The sequence below is a fragment of the Aphelocoma coerulescens genome, chromosome 6, assembly GCF_041296385.1.
Source record: "Aphelocoma coerulescens isolate FSJ_1873_10779 chromosome 6, UR_Acoe_1.0, whole genome shotgun sequence".
NCBI lineage: Eukaryota > Metazoa > Chordata > Aves > Passeriformes > Corvidae > Aphelocoma > Aphelocoma coerulescens.
In genome coordinates, this window is record NC_091020.1 from 23,213,944 (window position 1) to 23,233,015 (window position 19,072).

Sequence of the window (19,072 nt, forward strand, 5' to 3'; positions counted from 1 at the left end):
AGCTGAAACACTATCTAAAACAAACAAACAAATGTATCCAGGGCTGTCCACATGTCAGATCAGAGACAATTAGGGGATGTAAACTCTTCCAAATGGTGGAAAGCAGTAACTGCTGCTGAAGAAAGAGCCAGAAAGTCAGCAGGAAAGGTAGCATATTCTTAGCCTCCGCTTCATAAGCAGCAGCATAAAAGATGTCAGTTTTCTTAAGAGGAAAATGCTTTAGTAAAATTTGGAAACTTACAGCAATTTCACCTGAGAAACTCAAGAATTTTTTTTGGGCAGTAGGATTCTCAAAGTATCCAGAAAAATGTTTTAATTCCTTTGAAAGTCTGCTGTGGTAGTTATACATGTGACTTGCAAGATAGGCAGATCACGTAGATGTACGTAACAGAGTGAATGATTAGAGTAAAGCAGAAAAAAACTTCACCCACCCAGCTTCCTTCATTCTGTCAAAAGCTGTCTCAGACCATGGCCTCTTTTGCTTAGCTTATTCCTTTCCCCTTTCCCAAGAATTTAGAGTTGCTTTCTTGGCATGCTACATTGTGTGTGATCAGATTCCTGTGTGACAGACAAAATAAATGGTCATGTGAGTTTTGCTAATCCATTTGAGTGCCAGATGAAGCAGTGTAGCTTAATTCTGAGGTATCCGACCTATTTGTTGACTTCAGTTGCTCTAGTTCTAGTCTCTTCACTTGCTTCAGGAAAGTGGGATCAGGCAAGACCAGGCCATGAACCATAATGGTCTGTGTGGTGACCAACGCTGGTTTCGTCTGTAGTGGATGGTGATTGTGAAATGAAACCGTTCTGTGGTTACTGACTCTGTGTGCTCATGTGGTTTATTACTCTTTGTCTAGTGCAGGACAAAATTTCCTAAGTTACTCGATCCCTTTCCTTCAGCGTTAGCCCAAACTGCTTGTGTCCTCTGTAACAGCACAAGCATTGTTCAAGTTTCACATCTTTCAGCAGCCCCACTTCAACTTTACACAATTTACAAATATTTTAATACCCTTTGTCTCTTCTTCTGTGAGCTCTTGAAAAGGGCTGTTGAATGTTGAAGTTTCCTCCATCTTATATTCTTATCAAATAAGACTAACTCATAGGGATTTAGGTGAAGTAACCCTAGTTCCATTTCTAACCCTGAAACTTCATCCTTATTTCTTTTTTGTTCAGGCAATACAAAGATAAGGAAGAGGAGCATCAGACTGGTTTCTTCTCAGCCCTAACTAACATGGTAAGCAAGGAAGTGGTGTTTTTCTGTTCTTAAAAAGGTGTATTCATGCAAGTTCAGCAGGCGAGTGTTCCTAAAAAGTGTGGGCTTGGAATGTGGGTTCTGGAGGTAGAGGTGGATTGAACGAATCAGAACTAAATACAGCTAAAATGGATGTATTCTGAGGAGTGTGGTGTCTGGCTGGGAAAGCTCTTTCAGAGGACGAGATCTCTGTTCTTGTGTTGATAGCTGAAATTCTTTTCCTGCATCTTCTTCACCCTAGTTGACTTTATTTTAAAAATCACCTTACTTTAAACTTTTAATCGTTTTTTAAACTTTCTTAATCCTTTTAAACAGCGATATATTTTTAAACACTAGTTGCTACTGTGGTGACGTGGCCTAAAACATAGTGGCACATATTCTGGTCTGTCACTAGTCTTTGCAGTTTTGTTTCTTTACTGCTTTGTTTCTGAAGCCTGGATGCACTTTAGCTATGGAGTAAAGCTTGGATTCTGCAGTGGGCACTCTCTTCATTTTTGGAGGGATACCCTTCAAAAACAGTTGTGAATTTCTTCCTTGTAAAGAGAATCCACTGCTTTAGTCTGAGATTTAATTGTCTTCTGAGATCTAACTGACAGAAAAATTTCCTGTAAGTAAGGATAGTTCAGTGTTGACAGCTGTCTGTCAGGAGTGACTTGGGTAAAACTGTGGCCACCCTGGGGCAGGCAGACAGGACACAGTCCCTGTGTCCTGGCACACTAATCCAGGCTGAGATTCAAGACCCAGTCCTTTTTTTTTTTTCCCCCTTTTTTGTGATTCGTAAAGTGAAGCATTGGTCAGTGACAGTATGGCAAAATAAAATGTGTTTGTATCCGTGTGTTGTCTCTTGCTGTCTAAGAGCTTTCCCAAATTCCTGCTGTGCAATGCTCTCTCTTTCCATAGGTGGGCAGCATGTTCATAGCAGATGCCGATGAGAAGATCTCTGTCCAGTAAGTGCACAGATGTTACTTACACAATGAACTGGTCGGTGTGATCCACTCCGTCATGGAGCTGTTGAATGTCACAAAGCAAACTAGAGGAGCAGGTTCTCCTGTCCCTAAAATGCTACCACACCCCTGCAAACTGTGGGTTTGCCCTTCCCTGAGAAGGATACAGCAGGAGGAGACACAGCTGAATAGCTTGTAGTGGAGTCTATAAAAAAGAACCTCCAGTGGTTTTTATGAGGCATTTATAACGTATAATAGGTGTGTCAGAGGTAGCATGTGGTAAGTGATGGTTCGTGCACTCTGGCCTCCACCAAAATATTTTCTAAATCCAGGGGTCAAGTGATAAATATGAGGGATTTTAGTGTCTTTAGGATCCTTTGCTCTTAAAAGAGAGGACTTCAAATGGAAAACACTGAGCAACTAGGGATACCTTGAGTGGGAAGGCAACAAAGACTGTAGTTGAGCTCTAAAAATAGCTATTTTTATGGATTGCTACTACTGGTATTATTATTAGTACTACTAATAATTGGAAGAACAACTGGATTGCAGAGGCAGAGCTTTCCATAGCTGAAAAAAATTTTTCTTTTTTCAGATCGGCCATGCTTCTGAAAACTTGGCTCCTGGTATTCTGATCACTAACTGTGGCTTTGTCTGTATCCTTCTCACAGAACAAATGAAGCCATCCTTCTGGCCCTCTATGAAGCTGTTCACTTAAACCGGAATTTCATCACAGTTCTGGCACAAGTGAGTTTCAGTGGAATGTTTCCCCATTTCTTTGTAGTGGATGTCTTTGAAATGGGAGAGCCATTGGTGAAAAGATGTTTCCTTTTTTTTTTTTTCCTGTTGTGTATTTGTCATAGGATCAGCATGAAAGATCAAAAGCTGGCCAGGGCCTGGGAAGAATTTTATGATATACTTCCTGCCTTGAAAGTAAATAAGTAGAGTTTTGAGGTCACAGTTCATGTTGGAGTGATTCATTTTTGCCAGTGAATGGAAAGGACTACGTGGAGTGCCTCCTGTGCCCTACTGATACTCCACTTAGGGGGAGGAAGGAATGAGCAAACAGGTTGCTGTAGCTCTTAGAGCAAATCACAGTTTTGTTAAGTTAGGGTTGAGAGAGGCTGATTCAGGTCCCAAATTAGATGAATTGTCCTGTATGGGTGTGCATGGACTGCATGTTGTTGCCTGTTTTGGGTATTCTTCACTTAGGGACTAATTGACATGGGACAGTTGTTGTTTCAAATGCTATTTTGTGTTCAGACTTCTGTGGAGAGCCCAGACCCTTTGGCATGGGAACTAGTTGTTGGAGCATAGCACTTGTCCTTGGGCTTTCTATGGTGGAGAAACAGCCTTCTGAGAGGCAGTGGGCTGCTCTGATCACACACCTCTGGATGCTTTTCTAAATGCTATGTGAGTTTGCAGAGGTGGTTGCTGCTGGGAGGCAGATAATGAGCCTGTCTGATCCACTGATTGTACTGAAAGGGCAGCCTGATGTGTTTAGGAAAACCTTCAGGTTCAGGCTTTTAATTTTGGTTTGTAGGTACTGCTTGTAATCTGTGAGAAGAACAACATCAGCAAAACAGTTAACACCTTTCCCCAGTTTATTCAGTTCCTCAGAGTGCAGCCATACATCACAGGCTGGACACTTGGCATGGCAGAGGAGACCTTTGTCGACTCCTGATAGTAGTGGTGATGGAAGAGGTCTGATAAGCAGATCTACAGCCTCTGAAGAAAGCTTCTGTTTCATGGATGGTTAATTTGCTGAGGTTCCCTGTTTGTCTTTTCCCAGGTTATTAATTTCTAGCACTTCTGAGAGATTTCTGCTCTTTCAGTTCTGTGTAATACCAACTCAGGCCATTCTGTGGTCAAGATATTGCTGAGGGAAGAGAGGCATTTGTGAGGGAAAAGAGCAGAGCAGAAAAAGATCAGCTAGAGTAAAAGCTCTTAAAAATAAAAGGATAGACTAGTTATTTGTGAAAGTGGTAGTTGAAGCAGCCACTGATGAGTGGGTTGAATTGGAGAACTGATATTCTTGGGTGGATTGTCTGTAATCCTTCATTTAAGAGAGGGCAAGGTAGGTCATGTCATGTTGAAAAAACATCTTAAAAGCTGATGAATGCTCTTGCCTAAGCTGGTGTCCATTGCTTGGTGCTGCATGAATGGCTCCCTGCTGCTGTGTGGCCCATGGGAAGAGCAGGGCTTCAGTTGTGTGGGTATCTGGAGCGTTAAGTGTGTGCTCAGCAGCTGTGGGTGCTCAGATTTGCTGCTGGGTGGCACTCTTGTCTCTCAATTGCCGGTTTACTGTTCTGGAGGAAGAAGGTAAGCCCCCAAAACCTATGGAAGGAAACCTGGCTTATGTAAGACTTTCAGTGAAAAATTGTATTTTAAATTTAAGTTGGTAGCTATAGGGATGTAAATTGTTTTTGAGTTGTAGTATGTGTGTCTGTGCTTCCCATAAAATACATGCATTTATAGTTGCTCATAAAGTGAGATATTCAGAGGCAGTGTGGAGGATATCCACTTGTGAAAAATCCTGTGGAACTAACATCAAAGCAGCAGTTCTGTATCTTTTATTTTGAAATTGTGATGATATATTAAGGCAGATGATACATTTATGTAAAACTTGCCCTATGAAATGGACACTTCGCTTGGCAGCCACACTCAAAAATAGCATGGCAGATTGCCTACGCTCTCACCAGTGTGGATAGGTCTGGGAGCCTGGAAAGAGTGAAGTCAGAGCAGTAATTAGGCAGGCAACTATTAGCCAAGATGAAATGGGGAGAGTAACTGGCTGATGGAAGCTGAGAGGATCGATAATGATAGTATTATTTATGTTATGCACTGTTTTCCTGTAGTGCCTGGGCTTTGCAGTGAGACAGGAAAGTAATAAATTGCCATCATCTTTGAATATGAACAGATTGGGGGCAGGAGCAAGGAGAATTTGCTCTTAGAAAGAGAAGTGAAAGGATCTTGGAGGAAGACTTCAAATGCACATCCTTGGGTTGTTTTAGGGGGAATTAGAAGCTATTAACATTGTAGACTTTTGCAAACCTTCTCCCATTCTCCATTAGGGAAAGGCATTTTTTCTGTCTGCTGGGGAGAGCCACCACTTTCTGATGTATTTTTGTGTTTTGTGGAATAGAGAAATTGATGTCCGGTTTAATCGTTAGGCATCCAAGGCCAGGAGCCATGGCCTGGCTCTTTGGAGGAGAGGCTGGAGTTTCTTGAGACTTTAGTCATGTCTATTGTGCAAGAGCATGGAACAGTACAGGTAGTGGTCTGTGTTTCTAGTGCCTGGGGAAGCAGTTGACCTGTGAATTTGTGTTTTCTCTCAGAGCCATCCTGAAATGGGCCTGATGACAACACCAACAAGCCCAATTCCAACAACACCTGTCACTCCACTTGGAACCACTCCACCTTCTTCAGATGGTAAGAAATGTAATTTCTTAATTTTCCTGAGGAAGAATAATTTAAAACTGTAAAATAATCAGCAAACTATTTTCTGAAGATTGCAAGTAATAAGATCTGTCTGGAGCAGATGTAACTTGGTGGTCTCTTCCTGGAGTGGCTTGCCTTACTGAAAATGAGCAAGATTCTTTGACTCAAATTTATTTTTATTTTGCCTTGTGTTTTGCTCAATGAAATTATGCTGATATTCCTTCTGAAAGCAGTACTGCCCCAATATCTGCATGAAGGTGCACCCTGCCCATGAGTTATTCTATGTCAGCTTTTACTTATGAATATTTCTAGTGTCAGGTCCTTTGCTTGGGATTATTTGTCATTGGAACAGATTTACAGAGAATTGCTGTGGATTCCTGCTTGTAGTTAATGCACTTGTCCTCAGCTTTGAATTAATTGGGATTTGAATTCAGTCTGGGTGTGGAAGTATTCCTCCCTCTTATTGTTGCCTTTTCTTTGATAGGCTTTGTAAAGGACTGCTTACCCTGAGATATTTTCTTCTAAATGCAATGTTATGTGTCCACATAAATATGCTTTGAAATAATTTAAAATAAAACCCTTTCATTTTAAGGTATGGATAGATATAGCCTAGTTTAAGAGAAGAAATGAAATGGCTGTTTTCCCATACTTTAATGGCATCTGAGCTGAGGAGTGTTTAATGAAGGAACAGAGTCAATTTGAATAGAGCACAGTTTGAAAATATTTCTGGGGAAAAGCAGCCTGGGTTTACTCAGTTATATCAGCTATTCAGGTCATTTGATACCCTAGTTAAGGATGATCCTCCTCATGGATGCATTCTATCTTGTTGCCATGGATAACAAAAGCTTCAGATAAAAAGTCCCCTATGTCTCAAGTCTCTGTGTGCATATAGCATAAAATGTGGAGGGATGGGCATTTTGTGGGCTTCTGTTCAATGTGTTCATTTCAAATGTATCCGCCCCCACACCATATTATACAACTGACAGAGTTTGTGCTTACCTACACCTACAGCTTGCTTGCACTTTTTTTTTCTTTTCTTTTTTTCATTTACCACAAGACAAAACAAAATCAAAACAAAACTTCCATCCTGCTTTCAGCAGAGGCAGTGATCTTGTGAAGTTTGAGGCTTCTTGTGGCTTGTAAGGTTACTAAACTTAAGAAGAGGATCTGATCTTAATGTGCAGCAATTACATTGGGAATCTTGCTTTATTTTTATCTGCTGTCACCTTGCTGATCCCTACTCTGTGATTTTTTTTTTTTTGTGGTCCTTGGCTTGGTTTAGTTTGGTGGTGCTTGAGTACTGCTGTTTTAAAGATATATCAGAATTTTCCTCGTTTATTAAGGTCTTGCAATTCAGCTGTACAATTTGCCCATGGCTGCTAGCTAGGAAGAGACTTTTTGGCTTTGGAATGAGAAGATTGCTTTCTTTTTCCTGCATTTAAAAAATGTGTAGTTGAACTGTTTTCAAGTTACAGTAACACGCAGAAATCCATCTGTGAGTTTCAGGTGCTTCTCTTTTATGCTGTCTGGGATAAAAAATGGGTTCATATTCTGGTTTGAAATTTCTCTGGCTGTTAACCTATAGTGTGAATTAAGACCTCGTAAAGTTTCCAAATGTGTGTTTAAAAAAAGGTCTGTACCATGAACCAGGATAAGCAACGATGTGTTCTTCAGTGTGATTTCTTCTTTTTTTTTTCTCTTTTTTTTTTTCAGAAATGAGGCTTTTGCTAGAAACTGTTTATCCATAATATGTAAATCAAGTGTGCCTGTCACCATAGTTATCTAAATGTCAGTTTGCTTACTGTTGTTAAATATTCATTCACTACGTTCATTGTAACAGCTCAAGAAGGATCCACTGGGGATATAAATACATTTTTCAGACTTTTAGCTAAGTCTCTGAGCTATTCATAATATTGGGAGTGAAAAAGCTTCCAGTCTTATTGCACAGACTTTGCCAACAGACCTGGCACATTAGCAACATCAGGAGCCCCAGGTCTTCAAGACTGAATAACCTAAGCCAGCTCACTCTTGGGGCTGTGCAACCTTTGTAAGCTAAAAGCCCCATTATGATTATTTTATGTGATTCGAACAGTGAAGTTACATTGATCTGTTTGACCTGTTTCCAAGGGCTACAGTTTTGCATTGAAGGTGATTGTATAATCCTGAGTTCCATGGGAACCTCTGCTGTACTCTGGGCCTCTCAGTGCACGGTTTAAAGAATTCTGCATTTTACTGTTGGCTTGTCTCCTTCATCCCTCTGTGCCTGCCCTTGCCCCAGTTGAAGCCTTACTTGCCTCATTATGGGGTTGAGATACAAGCCTTGAATTGTGAAAGGCATTTTATATTAAAGCACACTTTTCTCTGAACCAAAATACGGTTGTGTACAGGATCAAATTACTTCCCCTTAGAGTCCCCAGCCTAGTCATCCAACAATCAGATGTAATTCCTCACTTCTTACAAGGTCCAATCTCATGATAAATTAGTTTTTCTTTCCTCAACAGTGAGAAAAGCCTTGAGCATTCCTGAGGATAGACAGAAAAGAGATGATATAATACTTAAGATGTGTGTACTAGTGGTCTGCAGATCTGTTTCCAGTGCAAAGGGAGCCCTGTCTTAGGCTCTGTTTATAGCATGAGAGGAGAGAGACTTTGGTCAATTGTAATTGAAGCCATCTATGACCTCCTGAATGTGAGAACTTGAGTTTGACCCCCTAGGCAGCCAGAACAGTCATGTTATTGTCATGTCAGGACAGTTACATAGAGATGGAAAAGATCTCCTTGACTCCTGAGCTTAGTGCCCTGTGTTTGCAGGCATATCATCACAGAATCCCTTGAGTTTATCAAGCTCTGATTAAATATTTTAAATTTGTTTCCCAGTAATTTCTGTTGGGGGGCAGTTTCAGCATCTCGTTCCTTTGTTAGAAATACTCAACTTTGCAACCTGCACTTCTTGTCAATTCGTGCCCATTTATCATGTTAACCCTCCCTTGAAACAAAGATGGCTCTTTTTCACCTGTTGGTTTACTCACCTGTGTGTTTTGCTGTCTCACAAGAAAGGTACTCTCTTCTTCTGATCAACACATTAGCCTGTCTTTAAACTTGCTCAAGTTTCAGTTCGTCCTCTTTGAACATGGCTTCTGCATAATCATGCACAGTGTTTGAGACAAGGCCTCAAGACCTTTGAGACAAGACCTTGTGCAGGGCATTACAGTGTTTGTGTCTCTGCTGGAAGTGCATTTCTGGATGTGTGTTGTAGAACTGCACTCTTGAGCCCTTCATGTTGGTAGCTTGTCATCTCGTGATCTGATCATGGTATTTTGTTTGCAGCTGATGAGCTCTCATCTTGCCATGGAAATAAATCCCCGAATTCCTGACCCTATGACTTGCATTGTTTGATTTTACCTTGTATTTATTATCTGTCCTTGTTTTTATCCCATTCTTTGTGTGCAGTCTGATACTCCTCTGTGTTTATATATCCCAACTTTCTGCCATTAGCAGGTTTGTTAGCAAGCAACTGTTTCTTATGTCTAGGTCATACAGAAAAAAAAGAGAAACTGTTCTCTGAGCTGACGCCTACAGAATCCAAGCAGTAATGTTTTCTCAGACCAGTAATTTCTCCAATTGTATCTTGTTTGCCAGATCTTTGATGTACATTAAATTTCTTTATGGGTTCCCACCTATTTCCTGCACTTTAATTTTTTTATACATAACTGTATTAAGTGCTTTACTGATGTGTTCCTAGGCTAAACTCCATCAGCCTGGGGATTTTTTTGTCTGAGCTACTTTATCTTAAATGGTATCAGACTTACCTGGCAGGATCTGCAGGTAAATGCATGATAGATGTTTCCCACTGATCTTTCTCCTCCCTTTCAGTATTTCTTGTAAAGCTTTCCAAATGGAAAGGCAGAGGATGGCCCTTTAGGAAGCTCAGACTCAGTCATCAGTAAAAACGTGGCTCAGTCACATGGTAGAGGCTTGACAGCTCATAAACTCAGTGCTTCAGATGGTGCATGGGGAGTGGGGGAATGAGCGAGGAGGTACATTGTGTAATTAGCTGAGGAAATGAGATAGCTTCTTGTAAAGTCTAAGGCAGATGATGTCCACTGTTAAGGTGTCAGAAGTACAGCTGGTGTCCTAGAGAAATGCCAATGAAGTGCTGTGGGTATGGAAAGTACATTTCTGCTCCCTGCTGGGTTGTGATGTATCTAGCACAAGCTGTTTTTTGCTTCTTGATTTTTATAAAGCTTCTGTTTCTGCCTTCCTTTTCTATCACTTTGGTCATGCAATAATTGTTACATTATGTCTTGTTGCTTCTGCAAGAGAGACTGTTGTTGTAAGGGAAGAATGGAATTGACACAGACCTTTTGGAACTAAAATTTCAAAATTGCGGAAACAGAGAAGGTCCTTTGCTTGGCACGTCTCTTTTCAAATTGAGAATGGTGTGAATGTTATCTGTATTGCTTGTAAGAATTAATTGGATGTCAGTGCAAATATCCAGAGCTCCCTAGGCTGGGAATGTTGATGAGTGCTAGAACAGTGGGCTCATCTCCTTGGGAGGAGGAGCAGAGGCAGGACAGAGAAGGGATATCACTTTGCAGGGTACCACAGCCTGTGCTTAGAGCAGGAGAAATGGTCTCTGAGGGAGTGGTACCAGTCCTCATAACAAAATTTTTCCTGGGTGGCCATGGAGGAAGAGGTCAGGTGCCCCTGCAAGTAGGCTGATCCTACCCTAGACCTCGGAGTCTCTTAGTTTTCTGTATAATTATTTCTTGTATTTGTATAGGATAAATGTGTCTTATCTGCTTTGTTCCAGTTATAAGCTCTGCAGAGCTGCCTTTGGATGCTGATGTGCAAACTAGCAACCTGCTGATAACCTTCTTGAAGTACAGCTCAATTGTGATGCAGGACACAAAAGGTAAGTGAATTCTGTGGATGCAGCAAACAGTGTTTCTGTCAGAAGGGAGGGCACAGGAACATGCCTAATGACTCCAGAAATAGAAGTGGAGTCTCTTTAAAAGAGTGAAGATTCCACCTTTTCAAAAAATTAAGTGATTTCTTTTGTGAGACAAGACTTATGGAAGTAGGAGAGACCTAATGCTGGCAGGAGAGATGGCAGGTATGGAAAGCATGTAATAATAAATGATAATACCTAATAACCAAGCCTGTCTATATGCCAAAGGTATGAGTAGATCTGATATACAACTATCTGTCAGAGAGGGGAAGTCTGAGACCAGAGAACTGTATTTTTAAGAACATTTAGAAACTGACACAGGGGGCAAAGCTCAGCATTAGAAGGAAATAACTTCCTTTCTCCTTTGGTTCAACAGGCAGCTCTGTAATTATAAATAGGACAGCAGTAACTTAGACTGCACTGGCAGTAATTTGCTTGAGGAAGTATCTTTCCATGTTGTGGTTTTTGTTTCTTCTGTAGTTCTGTGGGGGTTAATTTCAGCTTGCTGGAGTTGAAATATTGCTTAATCTCCTGCTCAGGGTACCCGAGGGTGCTGTTTTGTCCATTGGTTATATGGGCAGGACCATAGTGTGAACATAACAAGTGATCTTTGCACCATATTTCAGCCTATTACCGACTTCCACTGTTAAGTTAGATATAACAACAGAAATATTAAGGTATCTGCAGAGCTATGATACATCAATTACTGAACTTCATGAATGCTTAGCATTGAATGAGAGCAGGCCGTTTCCTTTTACCTACTAGCTTGCAATGAAATTGTGTTTGGCTGTCTTGCTCTTGTTCTGTAAGCAAGCTAGTTGAAGAAAAAGTAATAATTGAAATTAGGACCAAAAGAAACTTCATGAAAATGTCTAGTGCACCCCTATCTGGTTTTGGCTGGGACAGAGTTAATTTTCTTCTTAGTATCTGGTAGAGTACTTTGATTTTGGATTCAGTTTGACAGTGATGTTGATAACACACTGGTATTTGGCTCTGGCTAAGTATTGCTAACCCATTGTCAAGGGCTTTTCAGTGTCTCGTGCTCTGCCAGCAAGGAGGTGCACAAAAAGCAGAGGGAGCATGGCCAGGATAGGTGACCTGACCTGGCCAGAGGGATATTCCACACCATAGAATGTCATGCCCAGTATGTGAACTGGGGGAGTTACCCAGAAGGGGACCATTGCTGTTTGGGGATGGGATGGGCAGCAGGCAGTGAGCAATTGTATCATGAACTGTATTGTGCATCACTTGTTTCTCTCCAGTTCTGTTACCCTCTCTCACTCTGCTGATTATGATTATCATGATTATGATGATGGGGTTTCAGTTATTAAATTGTTCTTATCTCAACCCACATGATTTATTTCCAATTCTTCTCCCCACTGTGGAGAGAGGAGAAGCATTGTGAGTGAGCAGCTGCATGGTATTTAGTTGCTGTCTGGGGTTAAACCACAGCTCCTTGGAACCAACACAGAATTGGGTTTACCTGTATCTTCTCAGAGGTATTGCTGACAGGTTGGATGAAGACACTGTGATACTGGAGCACCATTTTCAGACTATCCATTGCAGGTTTAACTATCCTTATTGTGAGAAAACTTAGTGTGCTTCCTAAATTCTTTGCTGTGGTTCAAATTAATTACTAGTTATCTTCTCAAAGATAGATATTGAGAATGGATTATTTCTTTTTCCTTTGTGTCAGCCCTTACGTCTGCTTTCATGTTTCCTCTTTTGTCTTTTGAACTAAACAATGTCAATCTTGGCTCAGTCATTTTAATAGATTGTGCACATGAGGAGGGCTTACCACCTCTCTAATAATTCTCATTTGCTTTTCTCAGGGTCTGTCTTGCTGATCCAAGTCTCGGATGGAACAATTTTATGTTTTTCAATTTAACTTCTGCACTTATTAGTCACTGTAGTGTGGAAAAAGCTAAAAGCAAGGGCCTTGGGAACTGCCACACTGGATTAGTTTCAGATAGAGTGAAATCTGGTAGAGGGGATTCCTTACTAAAGAAGCCAGTGAGAGATGAGTTTATTGTGTTATGAGACAGGAGTTAATGTTTCTTTCTTTCTTTACTTTGGTTCTAGCTTGTGTAAGGTTTGAAATTTGTGCATCTGATAGACCTAATATCCTTCCCACCATAGAATTTTGTAGCAGTGAGCTCCATTGATTGATCATTTAAAAAAAGTGTGCCTTCCAAACCAGTACTTAGTAATTCTAGTGGGTGTATTCCTGACCTTATATTTTGATTATAGATGGAGCACTGCCTAATTTTTTTCCTTACAAGATCAAGCATGGAACAGACTGCCCAGGGAAGTGCTTGAGTCACAATCCCTGAAGGTATTTGAAAGACAAGTAGATGTGGCAATTAGGGACATGGTTTACTGGGAGATTGGCAGTGCTGGATTAACGATTGGACTCCATGATGTTAAAGGTCTTTTCTAACCTAAACAATTCTATGATTCTATGTGACACCAATATAGCAAAGAATGAATAATTCTCATTTACTCTATGTGTCTTGAGACAGGTGGGAGCACTTAGAGGGGAAACTGGTTTGTTCCACATCCAGGACTAGACAGTTGTTTTGGTCCTGTCCCAGAGAGCATAATTTAATAGACTGTGTTTGCTAGATCCTTCTCTTGTTATCCTCTCTTGTGTCACTCAGAGGCAGCTGCCTTGGGAGAAGCAAAACCTCTGTGTCATTTTCTCCCATCTGTGAAACAGGTTCATACTGATACACCTCCCTGTGGAAAGTGGTCTGCTTTGTTGTTTTAATGAAGGATGCTGTGAAAGTATGAAGTGTGTGTGCAAGTAACTGCTTGCATAGCTGCCCTATAGCTCCTGAAAATGGTCTGATATTCACAACACACTGGCAGAAGGCAGAGTTCGTGGTGTCAAACAGGAGCCTTTCCAGCATGATCCCCAGAGAGAGAGAGGTGGTAGCACCACCTACAGAAATAAACAGGGAGGCCTTACAGTATAAAAATAACAAGCCTCTTGTGTATCAGTGTAATTCTAGGCCGTTTCTCCCACTTGCTGGAGTATAAAACTTCATACTTAGACATTTTAGCTGAGGTAAGGAGATAGGGGAGAGACTTTTAACTCTCTAATTCCAAAATTCCTCTTCATCTTACTTAGTGCTGCGAGATGAAATCAGCACACTTCAGGGCACGTCTTGTTTGTAAATATCTGTCCCTGAGCAGCAAAGAAAAGAAAACAAGAGGTGTCAAACTAGACAGAACAGCTAGCTAAGCCCATTCTATCTGTTTTTATAATTACCATATATACACCAGCCAGCGAAGTGTTCATAAAAGTCACCTGCAAAGAAGGAATTTGGCTGATGCTGTCTTCTGATTTATATGAAAGTGTGTCTGTTTCAGATATCCCTCTCCTTTGAGTCTGACTCTTAAGGCAGATGTCTGGGATAGCATGTTTAGTAGTCCTGTGCTTTAGAGGAGTTGTTGGAAATCTTGGGAATGTGCACTGTTAAGCCTCCTCAGAATTTAGTTATCAGTATGTTGTTTTTTGTTGGTTTGTTTTTGTGGGTTTGGGGGTGTGTGGTCCAAGTGTGGTGTTTTGTAGAACAAAGGTTTTTAAATGTGCTTGATTGGACAGTGCCTTCTACAACCTGATCTTCCTGGCCCTGCTTTGAGCAAGGATTGAACCAGAGATTTGTTCCATCCTACATTACTCCTTGGGTTTTGTTTTTTTTTTTTTTTTTAATTCAAAGTTAAAATTGAGAGGAATTTTAAATAATCCAAATAAAAATTGCATTCTTCTGCCTTAGTCCCTCTGTTTTGCTGCAGCTGTCTTTCAGGGCAAAAGCTGTTTGAAGTTGAGATGAATAAGAAATTGGGGAACATGATCAGGGTGGAACTCTTGGCTTAAAATGCTAAGTCTTTGCAGACTCCCTTCTTTCATGGTTTTGCACAGAGTGAAGTAGGTCGTGTCTCTTAGTATTGGGGTTAAAACTTGGAACTTGGAGCGTAATGTCAGCAGTTGTTCTGCTACACAGTGCTGCATCTCTGTGAAAGCTTTGCTGCTTGTTTCATAACCTACAGCAAAGGTGATGTTTTGCTTTCCACCTTGTCTAAGAGAGGGAACAGTGTGTCTCTACTGTGACAGAAAGACAGTATTTAGAATATCTGTGGAAGTAAAACTGAATGAGACAGAAGCCCAGTGGATAGTTACAGTGCTGTTGGAAGTTCAAATCTGAACCTTTGCTGTTGGTGCAGACTGGTGACAAGTGGGTGGGATTTAGTGGCTAGGTTGGAAGATGAGTGCTTAATTAGAGTAAGCTATTAGCTATCATGGAGGAAGTAGGACTGTGAAGAATCTTCAAGCTGGACTTTTCTTTTGCTGCAACAGCTGTCTTGCTCTTCAGCCTTGCTAGGCTTGCATGGCTCACGGAGGACTTGTTTTTTCTCCTTTGCAGATGAGCACCGGCTGCACAGTGGCAAGCTGTGCCTCATTATCCTGACATGCATAGCAGAGGTAGGTTTCTCGTGTGAAGATGCCCAGCAGATGGTGTGTTACAGGGCTCTACCCCCTGCCTCCTGTGGAGCAGGAGCTGAATATCCACAGGGGTACTGAGTGGTGTGGTCCTCAGTCACTTAATGTTTGCTAATATACTTGATGCAGTACTGTTAAAGTTGACTTGAAACTTGAAAATTGGATGATCTTATTTGAGTTAGCCTGCTCCTGAGGATGAAGAGAAAAAAGACTGAACCTAAGCCTTTTCTCTCTTAGCTGTTAAGTGACCTTGTGGTGTGGCTTTTAGATGAGTAATGTGCTAATGGCTTTCAGCTCTGTGCTGTTCATGGTTAACATGGGGTATGCCATATCCCTTCTGCCAAAGAAGGTTACAAGTCTGAAAGTGAGTCACATATTTTTAGGTCCCTACAAGCAAGACAATTAGCAAAAGTGGTAGTAGGATAAGAAAGCAGCATCACAGAGCTGTGTCAGCAGTCCTGGCTGAATGTGGCCCTGTCTCATGGGGAGTATGTTCTAGTGGCTGACTGATGTCCTGAATGGTGGTAGTGTTTGTGTGGCATTTACATTTTGCTTGCTTGCAAGACTTTTCATTCTTAAAGAATAAAAAGTAGCGAGGTTGATAGCCATGTAAGGATTCTGGAATGATGTTTCTTCAGGGTGCAGCCTGAAAACTAATCATCTACATATCAAATTTTTCTAATTAAATGGCTTTGCTACTTGTTCTTCTGGTGGATGCATAGATAACACAAGATAAGAAATTCTGTTTTTGCATAACAAGGGCATTATTTGGTTCTGGTATTAAAGAGAGAGTATATTTATTACCTATTCTGGCTGTGCATTATCTGGAGAAGCCTCTTTAATTTAGAGGTGGTCTTGGAATGAGATTTGCCTGAGGGGTGGAACAGCTCATAAACCTATCTGCTAGTACTGCAGTAGCTTCTGGCATCAAAATGCCAATTTAAACCTTTATCCACACAGTCGCAGAACTGGTGTGCTGGAGAACCTCCTCATGTATTATGCACCTGGAGCAGTTGTAAAACTTGTGACACAATGGTGTGTGCAGTCCAGAGTTTAAATGAGCAAAGGGGGAGAAAGTTAGACTGAACTACTGCTTGTTTTGTTAGCAATTTATTTTCCTAAAGTGGAAGTGGGATCAGGAGGGGTTTGCTTTTGTGTGACTGGAAACATGGATGGGAGAAGAGGAAATGGACAGACGGCTTTTTAACTTTATGGCTGTATCTTGGGAGTTTTACGCTGAAACTTGTGTGATTTGAAAGGCAACTGTAGGGTGTTGGGCTTTTCATATCTCCTCCCTTTTCTTGCCCTTTTCAATAGGATCAATATGCTAATGCTTTTCTTCATGATGACAACATGAATTTTCGTGTAAACTTACACAGAATGGTGAGTCTTTTCTTCCAGATTGTTTTCTCTTTAGGATGCAAACACGGAGGATTTGAGTATGTATGAAAAGTGTATGTTGAAAATTGTGTCACAGATATCTAACCTAGGTTGCTAAGGCATGTGGAAATAGTGTCAGAAATGCAGTAGCTGGGGAATGATTTTGAAATTGCTCTCAGAATGTCTCCATTCTTCAAAGAACAAAGAGCTGTTTGCCCTGTCAGTGAATTCAGAGGCCTGTGTAGCTGGCAAGGAGCTGTGTATTATGAGGTCTCTGAGGAAATCAGTGGTAGAGAGAATGTTCTGCCTTAATCTTTAGCAAGCATTAGCCCTCATGTGATATATAATAGCCAGCTGGAGTTACACTGAGTGCTCTTATTTGGCTTACCCTTCATTCGGGGTGGAGTAATTCACCTTCAGGGAGGAAAGGATTTTTTCCAGAGCTTTTTTGTGTGGAGGAAGTGTGTTTACCTAGCTCATGAATCTCTGTAGTTACAAGTAACTTGAATGGTTATCCTTACTTGATGAATTCTGTTCTTTGTGGTGCTGGCAAGTTCCACCTCATCTGACAGCGAGGCAGCATTTTAAAGTGTTACTGTTCAAGAAAGAAAGAAACATCTTACTTTATGGAGACCACACTCCAAGAATGCTAGTCATTACCACTTAGCAACAAATTTGCTGTCCAGTTAGCCTTTCTGGTCTGTTACAATGAGCACCAAAGCCATTGATTACTGCACACAGTTAAGAATGCCAGTCAGACTTCTGGGTCAGAAACAAATCAGTGTGTTAAGCAAGGGGAAGGAATTGCTGTGTGATTTTTGTCTTGGGGTCCCTCCCCTCAGTAGAACAGTGCCCTCCAGCTGCATAGCTAGAGAAACAAACCCTCAGGAAAGCAGGCACAGTTTTGCTCCAGCTATGTCCTTTAGGGTTAATATGTGTAAGACAGCAGCTGGAGAAAAAGACAGAGGGAAGCCTGTGCTGATGGTACTATTTGCTTGAAAAATACAATAATACACAGACTGTCACTTCAGGCTTCTGCTGACTTCTTTTCATCTTTGTGTCTTTGAAGCCAATGAGACATCGGAAGAAAGCAGCAGACAAGAACCTGCCCTGTCGCCCGCTGGTGTGTGCCGTGCTCGGTGAGTGTTGTCAGAGCACGTGTGTGCTTGTGGCTCCTGAAGCATCTCTTATTGAGCAATAGAAATATGGGATTTGAGGATTAAATGGAGCAGTGGATGGACTTAAAAGAAGGACATTTACATACTAAAGATGTTTACAGCAATCCATGCCTATCTTTGTACATGGCTACCTCGCAGACAAATCCAAGAGTGCAGCTCTGTAGCAAGAAATCCTATATACATTTACAGAAAGTTTTGCAGAAGCTGCTTGGCCCATTTGACCCGAGTTATTAACAAGAGGGAGGGCAGTTGATTAATTAAGTCAGTGTTTAGGTGAGTGTGGTAACAGCGACAAGTACTTTGTAGATGATACGATGATGGCAAACCTATGGAAAGTACACATATTTATGAGCGTGTTTGCTGGGCATTGAGCAAGCCTTTTCTGAGCGAAAAACCAACAGGAATGTTGGTTAGTAGCTAGGATTGGTTTTGCCTGGGGTTATGGAGGCGTAGTTGAAAGCTTTTCATGCAGCACATGATTAAGTTGTGACTCTCATTACTGTGGAGGCCAAAAGCATATAAGGGTTCAGAAATGGATGGAGCCTGGCTGTTCAGCCTGATGGTGTTGAAGTCTTAGACTTTAACATTTCCAAAAGTGATTGTTGAAGCCAAGACATAACAGCTGCACGAAGAATCTTTCTAGAGCTATCAGATTTCATACATTCTTCATCTACACTGTTTTTAGTCACTTTGAGTCACTCTGCTGGGCTGTTACTGCTTTAGGAGCTTACAGCTCACGATTGTTACCACTGGCTTGGTATAAGCATTTCATGCTGAAGTTGAGTTGAACACACCCCCACACACATTCAATTGTCATTTATTAGCTTCTCTCAATTGTATTCCTATACTCTTTGCCTCTTATCTTCACCCCGGAAGCCCTGAAATGTTAGACACATTCTCTTTTTTTTCCCCCCGAATTAGTTTTAAGCTGAAGCTTAGCCTATGTTGAGCTCAAACTAGCTTTGCTTGCTTCAGAATTTGTTTTAGGAAAAATAGGTGTTATTTACAATGTCTCTTTAAGTAACATATAGGTTGTGCATTGTTTCTGGCAAGAGTAATTTCCTAAAATGTGCTTCTTAATGGAATTTTCCATTACTGACAGGGCTTGAAATATGAGAGCAATTCTAGACATCAGAATTCATGGTGTATGGTCTTTATTTGACTATAGTGGGGGAAACCATATGGGGAAGCAGTGCCTCAAAGCAAATTACAGTATATACCCTCAGTTTCCAGTAGTTTCTTTTCTAATTCTAGGAAATTTCTGATGTTCTTTAGAACAAACAAACAAAAAAGTGAAATCCCTTTCATCTAAGCAGGACTATTGTCTGGTAGAGATAGGTAGGTGGGGCAGTTTGACTTTCTTGTAGTCTACTAGAAGTTAACAGTAGCCAGCTCAACACTTACTTTATCATTTTCTTTTCTGTCA

At 41.0% G+C, this 19,072-nt stretch overlaps 1 protein-coding gene across 4 annotated transcripts in view; it reads left to right on the forward strand.

The window, feature by feature from the left end:
* The window catches only part of ARMH3 (armadillo like helical domain containing 3), a 124,201-nt gene that overhangs the window by 17,199 nt on the left and 87,930 nt on the right, over nucleotides 1–19,072 (forward strand). For all 4 annotated transcript variants that reach the window (XM_069019858.1, XM_069019860.1, XM_069019861.1 and 1 more), the window contains exons 11-18: nucleotides 1,171–1,231; nucleotides 2,150–2,196; nucleotides 2,862–2,937; nucleotides 5,529–5,622; nucleotides 10,444–10,545; nucleotides 15,012–15,070; nucleotides 16,406–16,471; nucleotides 17,538–17,607. In XM_069019858.1, the coding sequence (XP_068875959.1) occupies nucleotides 1,171–1,231; nucleotides 2,150–2,196; nucleotides 2,862–2,937; nucleotides 5,529–5,622; nucleotides 10,444–10,545; nucleotides 15,012–15,070; nucleotides 16,406–16,471; nucleotides 17,538–17,607 (575 nt within the window). The remainder of the gene's footprint in view (nucleotides 1–1,170; nucleotides 1,232–2,149; nucleotides 2,197–2,861; nucleotides 2,938–5,528; nucleotides 5,623–10,443; nucleotides 10,546–15,011; nucleotides 15,071–16,405; nucleotides 16,472–17,537; nucleotides 17,608–19,072) is intronic.